The sequence below is a fragment of the Nipponia nippon genome, unplaced genomic scaffold (assembly GCF_047370975.1).
Source record: "Nipponia nippon isolate SJK-2023a ecotype South Korea unplaced genomic scaffold, ASM4737097v1 scaffold_2, whole genome shotgun sequence".
In the NCBI taxonomy this organism is placed as follows: domain Eukaryota; kingdom Metazoa; phylum Chordata; class Aves; order Pelecaniformes; family Threskiornithidae; genus Nipponia; species Nipponia nippon.
Window position 1 is genome coordinate 22,484 of NW_028262336.1, and position 10,533 is coordinate 33,016.

Genomic DNA, 10,533 nt, shown 5'->3' on the forward strand with positions numbered 1-10,533 from the left:
GCTACACAGCCCATTGGCAACTTTGGCAGCCAACTTTTTCATGGACTCTCTGTTCCAGTGCCAGCTGGGGTTAGGAGAAGTGAAAACCAGAACCCAGGAACACCTCTGTCCTTTTGACTCTTCCAGGAAAACGAAGCAAGCCCAGCACGACCAGTTACCTGAGCAAAAAAGTTGCTGCAAAATGTTCCGAGATCCTGCTAGTTGAGAGGTGCTGAAAAGAGTAAATGTCTTCCGCAGAGTGACATTCCCTGCCTCTGTCCTCCATACCATAGCCTAGGGAAGTACCCAGAGAAACGGTGCACAAAGAAGGGGTGCCTGAAAGCCTTTACTTTTTGATATTTTTTGTATGTCCAGTCCCAAAACAGAAGAAGTAGATGAGGAGAAGCAGCAGGTCACGCAGAACAAGAGTGTCTCAGTTGGCAGACATGGTTTCTTCAATCCAGGAGACATAATTGCAAACCTTAGTGTAAACCCCGGGATAGCCTTTCTGCGCACATCCAATACCCCAGGACACAATGCCCTGGAGCTCCCCGTTGCAGACTACTGGGCCGCCGGAATCTCCCTGCGCACATAAAGGATACGGATATTCAGCAAATGGTGTCCGCCTAGGTGATGAGCCAGAGATCCCAGAGATCCCAGAACATTCCAGGGAGCTCCACTGGGCTTTTTCTACACGGAAGTTCTACAAAGGTCATTTCTGATTACCGCTCTACACCTGATGCTACTGTGCCTTACTTTAGCTCCAAGGGCACCGCAGCTAAGGATGAGTAAGCTGCCTGGTTCTGAGGGACGCAGGCCTTGGCAGACGCTTAGGATAGGTGTGTCTTAACCATTATTCTGCCAAATATTGCCACGGAGCTAGGCGCATGTAAAATGCAGAGCAATTGTCAGGTGTGTTCATTTTCCAGGCTGCCTGGATCTTGGCATGCTGGCTATTTCATTCTCCGTCAGTCCAAAACTAACATTTGTGCCCGAAGCTCCGAAGTCACCGTCATTACTACTGACTCTCTGGTGCAGCACTCCTCCGTCTTAAATAGCCTAAGGCGCAGGAGGTGGCATAGTCTGCTTGTGGAGAGTTAGGGCAGAGGTCTTCGCTGCCTCAAAAAAGGGACAATGACTAACTGAGTGGAAAAAACCTAGCCTCGCTCAATAAGCAACTCTCCCCCTAAGCCTCCACTGTTGCTCAAGAAAAGAGCTTTCGGACGTGCCAGTGCAGTGAATACCGCAGATTCTCTACTATGATGGCCTCTTCTACTAGCAACAGGCAGGAGAGAAACATATGGGAAAGGAGAGGCAGATGTTTTACCTGGCAGGAGTCTTTCCCTCCCTCCATGAATCCTACACATATCATGTTCTTGGTAATTTGCCCAGGGTAGGCTTCGGTGCACTCGCTTGAGGTGAGTACAGGAGCCTTCAGGCACTGCAAGGTATCTGGATACGGATCTACAAGAAAAGAGGGAGAGATGGTTGAGGACACCTCTGAGTTCGTTCCAGAGCCCGGAGAAGATCTTTCCTAGCAGAAACGTAATCCCTGAACATCCTCTTTTAGCAGGCGTCATTTTTCCTCTGAACGGTAATTGCAGCATGGATTCCTTTTCTTTAGACGGAACAGATTCTACCCATGGGTCCCCCGTTCTACACTGCAGCCACGTTAATTCTTCTGATACCAATCATCAGTTGGCAAGTGTGGAGCTAAGAGCTACTCTGATAGCACGTATGCTGGAGGAAACCTGAGCCTCGGGAAAACCATCCTCTCCTCTGGTGCAGGTTTAGTTGTCCTCAGCGGACTAGACACCAGCCACCATCCACACCTCTGACCGTCGATGGAAGAGAATGGATCTCTTAGATCCACAGTCACAGATTTTGATCTTGTTCTCAGAGCACTGACAACTCCATTGACATTAGTTACATCGCTAGTGCTCGACAATGCTACCAGCTGGGGCACAGCTGGTAGCGCCAGGCCACAAAATTTATGGCAGCGTGAACATCCTGGCGAGCGGCACATGGATGACTGAAGTGATTCCACGTTCGTGAGACAGAACAAGAGGAAGCACCTTATAAAGGCTTGCCTTTGAAGCAGCGGAATGGTTACCGTCCGCCAGAGACCGGTCACTCCAAAAGGCCTGTCCCACAGCGCTTCTCTCTGCTTTACCCTGTACTGTTTGGAGTTAATTGTGAGGTCTCAGAGTGTCTCCCGGGCCCTCGTGATGCTGTACGTTCCCACAGAGTACTCACTGACGCTGCTGAGTGTGTTGCCCCAGCCAGAGATTAGGCATGTGGTGCCTGGGGTCACACAGCTGGTAGGCAGAGGAATTGTTTGGACAGCTCGGTTGAGCCGGGCTGGTTTGGCAAGCTTGATGAGCATGATGTCATTGTCCAGTGTTCTGGAGCTGTAGCCAGGGTGGCGGATGACTTCAGCTGAATTAATCAACTGCTGTGACGACTCTGTGAGTGCCAGGTTATGCTTCCCGAGCTGCACTTGGATGCGACTGGAAAAGAGAAGGAATGGCACAGACTTTACTGCTACCGAGAGGTTATGAGGAACCTCCCTGTCACTGTATGCACTCGCTTCAACATCGCTATGGTAGTAGCTGTTTCCATGCAGGTTGTCTTTCTTGCCCTGCAATAAGCCCCACGGATCTACACTGACATCTTACCCACTCCCAGTGCAGGTGGTGGTGAATTTCTGCAGGCTTATTTTCTTGAGCTGGGACAAGCTGAATGGATAACAGTGCTTTCTAGAAACAGTCTGGAGAAAGGCAAGCTGCAATCACCCTGACCTCGCTCCTCTCCCTGTTCTCCAGTGACTAAGTTGTAGCGAGATTAATGCAATTTATAAGAAATCACAGCCCATAACTCCTTGCTAGATTATCACGCTGTCCTTTCAGACACTGCTCTGCATTCGCAGAAGCATTGGCACAAGTGGAAAACCCCTTATGATGCCTCAGCCCAGCTTCCTGAACGAGCCACCCATTCCTTGCTTGTGTCCTGTCAGAACGGAGCCACTTACGGATTTGGATCCCACAGCTCAGAATCCCTGCTAGAAGCAAACTGGAAGAAAGAAGTAGGTTACGGAAGAACATATGTTTTCCACTCACGACTTGTAGCAGTGAGCAGCTGACAGGACCCACTGGCTGTTGATGAGGGAGCCTCCACAGAAGTGATACCCAGAATTCAGGGACACCTGATAGGGGACAGAGTTCGCTGCACAGGTGTAGCCTCCCACAATCTTGTCGTCGTCATCATCAGCGTTGAGGGGGAAGGCAACTGGGAGATAAGAAGTGGCATATGTCAACACGTGGCATAAGGAATCTTGTGCCCCTCTGACCGACGGAAGCATCTCACTTGTGGCTCTCCTTCTATAAAAACTCACGGTAGCACTCGCCCATAGTCCAAAAATGTACAGCAGCTTTGGGACTTCCTGGGCCAGAGGTGTTATCTTTAGACTTCACAGCCCTTAAGGCTTTTTTGAAGCTATGGACACATGTCAGTGTTCCTGGCTCAAGAGCTGCTATGAAGGCATTTTGTGACACAAGCAATTATGACCAGGCAGCAGTCAAAAGAAGTTGCAGTGCTCTGCCTTAGAACTTTTGCTAGTTGAAACTGGACTTCACTTTCCCCCAACAGACTACCTTGCAAATTTGCTCAGAAAACGAGCTTCCTTATAAAGTACACAAATAGAAGGAAGAAATGTACTCACCAGCCACACCAACAAAGGTGAGAAACAGTATGTATTTCATGATCTTGACACAGCCTCAAGCCCAGGCTGGGGGACTGGAAGCGTGAGCTGCTAGAAATACATTTCTTGAAATGGCCTTATCTCTAGTCCAAGGTTTTCTCCAGACAAAAAGTACACAGTGGAAAATTTGAAGATCCAAAAGTGGGCTTTACCAGCCACTGGTAGAAAGCACAAATAATGTATCGGTTAATCATAAACCTTTCCTAAGACAGCGAGGTATTTTACATTATTTCAGAGGGCAGCCTTCCATTTAAAAATACATTTGGGCTTTGCAAGATGTGTAGGTGTTTGCCTGTCTCGGTCTTGTACGCAGCACCTGTTGAGAGCAACCCTCAAACCCCTTGGAGATTCCTCTGTGCTCATGGTGTCATTCTTAAAAGTGCATATTTTTACCGGAAGCTGACTATTGGAGGTAACGGACTGTAAGATGCTTCTTGCAGCAGACGAATTTCAGTGTAACATCGATGTTTATGGATGTAATGCGTACGAACAAAAATCCTGTGAACACAAATAAAGAGATCTTCTCAAATCCTTCATCTGAAGGAGTGCTAACTTCTGTCATTATGCTGGGTTTGCTAGCGCTTAATGCGTTTGAGGAATAATCGTTTCCCAAGCAGCTTCCAACTTCATCATGTTAGCTCCTGCAAGACGTGGGATAACCTCAAGTGACTGTAAACAGAAGCCCTATGCTTTGAGATGCTGAAATGGCATGAGATATTATCAATGGACAAGCAATGGCAGCTTGCATTTCTAGGAATCCATGTTCCTAGTGCAAGTATTTCAGTCAGCTGTATCATCACTGGACTCAGATCAAGTAAATACATTTGTCCAGGCTGATGCAAGATCCTGGGAAAGGGAAACCTGGCGAGACCGTGGGCTGACGGAGATAAAGCTTCCCAGGAGCATAAAGCGGAGGAGTTTCTGCGGCTAGTCCTCGTACATCTCACAGAGCTCGCTGGGGGAGGGACCGCTGATTCTCTCTTCCCAAGTCTCTCCTGCCTGGGAGGAGCTGGTTGAAAGACATCCCGTCTGACCTAGGAACATCAAGTCCCCAGTTGCTAGAGGCCAGGGGAGGGTGTGCGGAAGGGTTTTGCATCTTCTGCTCTTTGCATCTGTAGTCGACGGTCAGAGACAGGCTCCCGGTTTACCATGTTCCAGTGCAGCGGTCTCCAGAGTGGGGTGCATGCAGCCCTGGGGGTGCGCAAGACGATGCACTGGGGTGTGGGAAGAAAACATTAGAACTTCAGTACTATACGTATATAATTATCAGTCACTAAATACACCTGGACTGGGGGTGCATCCTCAAAAATGTTTTACCAATAGGCGTGCGTGATGCAAACTGCTTGGAGGCCACCGTTCTAGTGGTTTCAACAAATCCCTTACGTGTTCTTTCTTACATTCTGCTATAACGTCAGCCTCCAACTCGGCAGAGCCCTCATGTTCTCTCCGATTTCTTCACTACCAGGGCTTCCTTCCCCTCTTGCTCACCCCTGGCTTCCCCCCAGCAAATTAAAATTCTGCTGGCACTCCCAACTGCATTGGCCATTTTCCATTTCCCAGCCCACGCAAATGTGCGCCGTGCGCTTCCCACCATGACCCAGCTGTTGCTTCCTGTTCCAAAGGTGCCACGGAAGTGAGGGTGCCCGTGTGAAGGCTGCGCGCTTTTCGTTTGTGAAGTTCTTTGGCAGCTTCTGCTTTTCTGTTCTCTTTCTGACTCCGGGTGCTAAAGACAAAGCCTCCTGCTTCAGCGTAGCACAGAGAGAACTCCGGAGGATATTTCAGGAGCTGCTGTGAAGGCTTCTCAAGTTTCACACTCTTTTGGCTCTTGCTAATTCCCCTGTAGCTCATTGGCTGCTGCTACACTTCAAGAGAAGGGATTCAGACCTGGTGCCGTGACACTCAGTCCTCTTTCTCTCAGTTGCTTTTCCTGGGGATGCCGGTGATGACAAGATTGTGGGAGGCTGCAATTGCCTCGAGCATTCCGTTCCCTACCAGTGTCCTTGAATGCCGGGTATCACTTCTGTGGCGGTTCGTTCATCAACAGCCAGTGGGTCCTCTCAGCTGCTCACTGCTAGAAATCATACGTAGGGATTGGGTCGTGTATCTGGATTCCGGTCAAACCTTGCAAAGCCACCCGATTTGCAATATGGTGCTTAGCAAAAGAAGAGAATCCAAGGTGGCGATGCATGGTGTACCTGACACCAAAGGCAAAACACTGCCTTGTGTCTCACTGCGTTACATGATCTTTCCAATAGTCCTGCAGTCTTGGCATCCTTTTCTGTGCATCCTAACATGCCTTTCTGTGCATACTTGCACGCCCACGTGGCTTACCGTTACTATTCCCTTCTTTTTCATTCCTCCAGACTTTCTCCATGGATCTTCCTTGTCCTGAATTTCGGGCATACCTCTGCAGAGAGAGCACAGATCAAGGATCATGCTCCTCTGCAATAGGAAATGTAACCTTCTTTCCCTAAGCATTGCTCGAGGTGTCTGAGGTGATCCATCTATGCTCGCACCATTGCCACGGTTGCCAGCGGGGGATCCGTCGGACAGGACGCCAACTAGCAAGACTCTCCAGACTCTGTCTTTCATAAAATCGGGAAGCTCCTAGAGCTCTGTGACACATACACTTTTCATTAGGCCAACGCTCCCTGACTCTCTTCCGAGGGTCTGCCAGGCCCCGTGTGGCACCAAGCTGTTCTACCCATGGTTAACTGCTGCTCTTCCCTGCTGGTAATTTTGCAGCCATACGCAAGTATGGCAGGATGGGAGAGCGCAACATTACGTGAAGGAAGACAGTGAACTAGTCAGGCGTGCCGCGTTAATCATTCACCATCCTAGATACGATTCAAGAAGCCTTGATACCGGCGTTGTGTTGATCAAGCTGGCCACCACCATGGACTGCAGTGCTGACATTCAACCCACAGCTCTGCCCAGCTCCTGTGCCAAGGAGGGTCCCGAGTGCCTTTTTCAAGGTGAGGAAACACACTGAGCAGTGGCTGTGAGTATCAGTGCATGTTGCAGGTACCTGGTCACACTTCTCCGGCTTCAGCGCCACGTTCATGACTTCCGTGTACATTTCACTCCTGCTTTGCAGCCTTTCCATGTTCTGCCTGTGAGTTCCCCAAACTGCCCTGCCAGTGTGCCTCAGTCAACAATGCCCTTCGCATTTGCTCATGCACGTCAAGGGTTGCCCTGCTTTGCTGGATGGCTCTCGCATATAGGTCTACAGGTCTTTCTGTTCGCTGACAGTGCTGAGTCCCAAGAGGAAACCTAATTTTCCCTGCTGCCCCGGCAGCCAGTTTCCCTCAGGTTCTCCGGTGACTGAGAGCTCCAGTTCTGAGTAACCAAAAGTGCCAGGAGGCTCACCCAGGCCAGATCACTAGCAACGCGATGTGTGTAGGATTCCTGGATGGTGGGAAAGACTCCTGCCGGGTAAGCACTGATGTCTGCACAGAGCCCTGGGTCACACACCGCAGGGTGCCTCAGGCTGCACAGTGTAAGAAGTCAGAGCTTGGCAGAGTGTGCGTAGGCTTCCTCCTCTCCAGGTTTTCTGTTGTGACACAGTACCCTTCCAGCAGAGTTTTGATAGAGAGCGGACTTCAGCCAAACTAGCAGGTCCAGCCACATCTGCTGGGCACTGACTGCAGTAACAGTGAACTGTTGAGGGTAGGGGAGGTCAGCAAAGAAGGGGTGCTGTCTTTCTCTGCTCCCATGCCTCTGCCAGGGTGTTTCCCACGACCCAGAGAGGGATAGTCAGGGCTGCCAAAGTCCTGCAAGACAGTTTGGAGAGGTACCCAAGCTCATCCCTTCATTTGCTGGAGCATAGAGGGCGTCCTGGGAGGAGCTCAGTCCTTTCTGAGCAGGATGGGAAGGGTCAGGTCAGGGCTGACCTGTCAAAGACGTCTGTTAGAAGGTGGCTTTATCGGACAGTGCTGCTGTGTTGTTCTTGTGCAGGCTGAGATGGGAAGCGAGGGTGGGGCTTTAATCATGGGAACATTGGCCCTAATGGTCCCTAGTTCTGGAAGGGGCTTGCTTGGGAAGCCAAATACCTAGCTTTCCTAGGCAACATAAAGACTCCTCAGAGCACCTCGTTCCAGATGGCTCCTCTTGCGTTCAGGGACGAGGATCTCCCAGAAAGGATGCTCAGGTAGAGATCCCCTCTGCCTGCCTTCCCCTATAGCTGGTTCCTGTGTTGCTTGGATAAATCTTTAAATCTGATCCAGAGAGTAACTTACGGTGATGCACATTCCCTTCTCCAGCCTTTGAGTGAAATTTCCCTGCGTCCTGGAAATTCTCCAGTTGCCTTGGTAGATTTTTTTTTTCCTGCCCTCCTCTTTCTTCCTTGTCCAACACCCAGAACCCGGGCATCTAGAGAGGAGTGTGGCCAAGGGAGGCTGTGGCGCCTAAGATCCAGCATCCGGTTTTGGTGGAGAAGGGACTGGGAAACAAGGAGAGGGAGGGGGAGAGGGAAGGAGAGAGGGAGAGGCTTTGGGGTGGTTGAGGTGGGTCATTGTAGCCCAGAGGGTCCAAGAAGATCCAGGATCAACTCAGGAGACACCAGAGCTCAGTTATTCCGAGTGACGGAGCAAGGGGCAGCAGGCAAAACTCAGATGCCAGGGGACAAGGCTGAAAACACTACAGAGAGCCCGCTCCAAGACTGGGACCTGCCAAGGGTCCCTTCCCACCTGCACCTCTGACCGCCCAGCTCTTCCCCAGTTTCAGAAGTGGGGTCCCCCACTCACTCCAGGTGCGATGCAGCTGGCTGAAACCAAGCGCAGGGGCAGATGGTCGTCCATATTCACAGACATCTGGGCTTCTCCATAGCCGTTCTTGGTGAGAGAAAGACATGTTCTTGCTCTGCGGCCATGGGACAGAGGGAATGAAGAATCAGGGGGCTTTTATTAGACCACTCGGTTGGAAATGGCATAGTCCTGCCCATGGATCCCGTGTTTGCAGGTAATATATCCGCGGATCCCGTGATCCCGGGAGTCACGTGTGCCTGGGTCCCTTCTCCATGAGGCCCGTGGCTCAGGTCCTGTGTCCCTAGGGTCCCCAGACCTCAAGTAGCATGCCTTTCAGGTTTCCAGTTCCCTAGTCGCATGCCTTCAGTCCCCCTCCACCAGAAGCTCAGCCTCTGCACAGAATAGCTTCTCCAGGGGATTTTTTCTTTTTTTTCCAGAGAGGTGTGGAGGAGTCAGCTGTATTCTCCCAGCATTTTCTGGAGCATTCCCATTTAAGCTTTGCACCAAGCAGGTTAGCGTTTTGGAGCTGACTTGATCCAGCTATTGTGCATTCTTCCGCCACTGCTTGGCCACCTCTGGGCTGCGTTCTGTGTGTGGGGACACTGGCTAATATTAACCCAAGCAGAAACTCCGTTTCAACTTACGCTATGCTGTAGAATCCACCAGACCCTCCGGCGTTGCCGTCAAAGCTACTGACAGTCAGCTGGGGAAAGAGTATAGGCTTAGAGAAGGACAACTAAAATCTGCAGAAAGAGAACTACAATCTGCAGCAGAGCTGCTGCAACCCCAGACAAGGCATGAAGCACGGTGCATGAGAGCATGAAGGGCTTCCTATTCCACGGGGCTGACTGCCCCATCCCAGAGCTGAACTGAAGTCCCACAGGCAGTGAGGCATGGGGCCAGGGCAAGTGTGAGAGCACTGACTCCGAGCCTGTGCCGTGCCCTAAGCCTCAAGTTCTGTCACTCCTCTTGAAGCTGGGCTAAGAACCGAGGTATGCAGGTCCCTAAACCCAGGGGGAGAGAGAACCCGGGCTTTCTGCCTCTCCCCTTGACAGCAGCAGCGAGTGATTTGAGCCAGCCAAAAACTGACCCTGCTGGTCGGACACTAAGAACTTTGGCTTCACTGTGATGCTTCATAATCTTTGATTCCCTTTGTGGTTCCCTGTTTCCTGGTGGAGGAATTAAGGGTCTTGCTTTTGTGAGAATCGTGCCTGTCTTATAAGTGGGGAGGGTGCTTTTCTCATATCCAAAGGTGTCCTCTGGGGTGGAGCCCCCTGCCACGGACATCACCCTGGTCCTGCATCTCTCATGCCAAGGACACTAGTGATTAACAGCCAGGAATGAAGTCTCTCCGCATGAAAGCCGACAACAGGACCCAGGCGCCTGACTTCTCAGTACCGCCTTCCCTTTCTCTGTCACCGTGGTTATCTGCTCCATGCCCTGAGCCAGAAGGAATCCAGATGCTGGAGTTGCTGTTCCTTTTATGCCCAGCCCCATACTTGTTTCCCGACGGAGGGGCGATACCCGTGATTTGAGGCGGAGTGCAGACAACTCTCCCATTTAATGTACCGGGCGGTTTATTTGTCCCATAACTAAACCCCAGGAAAGCGAATGCATGGTTGGACCGGTGCAGTTAAGAGTTTGGCCACGAGGTAGCACCGGTAACTGCTGCAAGAGCAGGACTCTCTGCCGCCCTGTGTGCCTGTCACTCCCCTCACGTCCCCGACCCGCACCCAGCTCCTCCCAGGTGTGCGGAGGGGCTTCCAGCCCCGGCTCAGCAGGCATCCGGCACCTCACTGAGATGCTCCAAAAGCTGAGTCCCAGGCACAACGCCCGCCCCACCCCCGCCCCGCCAAACCGTTGTCCCTGGTCACCCATTAACCCCTAGGTTCCCAAAACCCTCTGCCGCCCTCGCCTGACATAAGCTCCCCCAGCCAAGAGGGGGATCTATGCTCACCTGCCACCTCAACCCCATTGGTTAGTTAAAAAACAGCCCCCGACCCTTTCCCCAAAAGTGACTGTGGGAGGCTTTTCCTTCAGCTGGCTGCA

At 51.4% G+C, this 10,533-nt stretch overlaps 1 protein-coding gene and 1 pseudogene across 1 annotated transcript; one reads left to right on the forward strand and one right to left on the reverse strand.

The window, feature by feature from the left end:
- Positions 1 to 219: 219 nt before the first annotated feature.
- Positions 220 to 4,184, reverse strand: LOC148055587 (trypsin I-P1-like). Its single transcript, XM_087757164.1, has 5 exons — positions 3,701 to 4,184; positions 3,099 to 3,267; positions 2,236 to 2,489; positions 1,307 to 1,443; positions 220 to 562 (listed from the first exon to the last, which is right to left on the reverse strand). The coding sequence occupies exons 1-5, from the start codon at positions 3,738 to 3,740 to the stop codon at positions 413 to 415; spliced, it is 750 nt and encodes a 249-aa protein (XP_087613290.1). The 5' UTR covers positions 3,741 to 4,184; the 3' UTR covers positions 220 to 412.
- LOC148055588 (trypsin II-P29-like) lies at positions 4,016 to 9,557 on the forward strand (annotated as a pseudogene).
- Positions 9,558 to 10,533: the final 976 nt, after the last annotated feature.

Coding starts and splice junctions, on each gene's coding strand:
- LOC148055587 (XM_087757164.1), bottom strand. CDS start 3,740: ATGAAATACATACTGTTTCTCACCTTTGTTGGTGTGGCTG. Junction 2,490..3,098: donor GCTGCTCACTGCTACAAGTC/GTGAGTGGAAAA, acceptor TCTCTTTTCCAG/TCGCATCCAAGTGCAGCTCG. Junction 563..1,306: donor GAGGGAAAGACTCCTGCCAG/GTAAAACATCTG, acceptor TTATGTGCGCAG/GGAGATTCCGGCGGCCCAGT.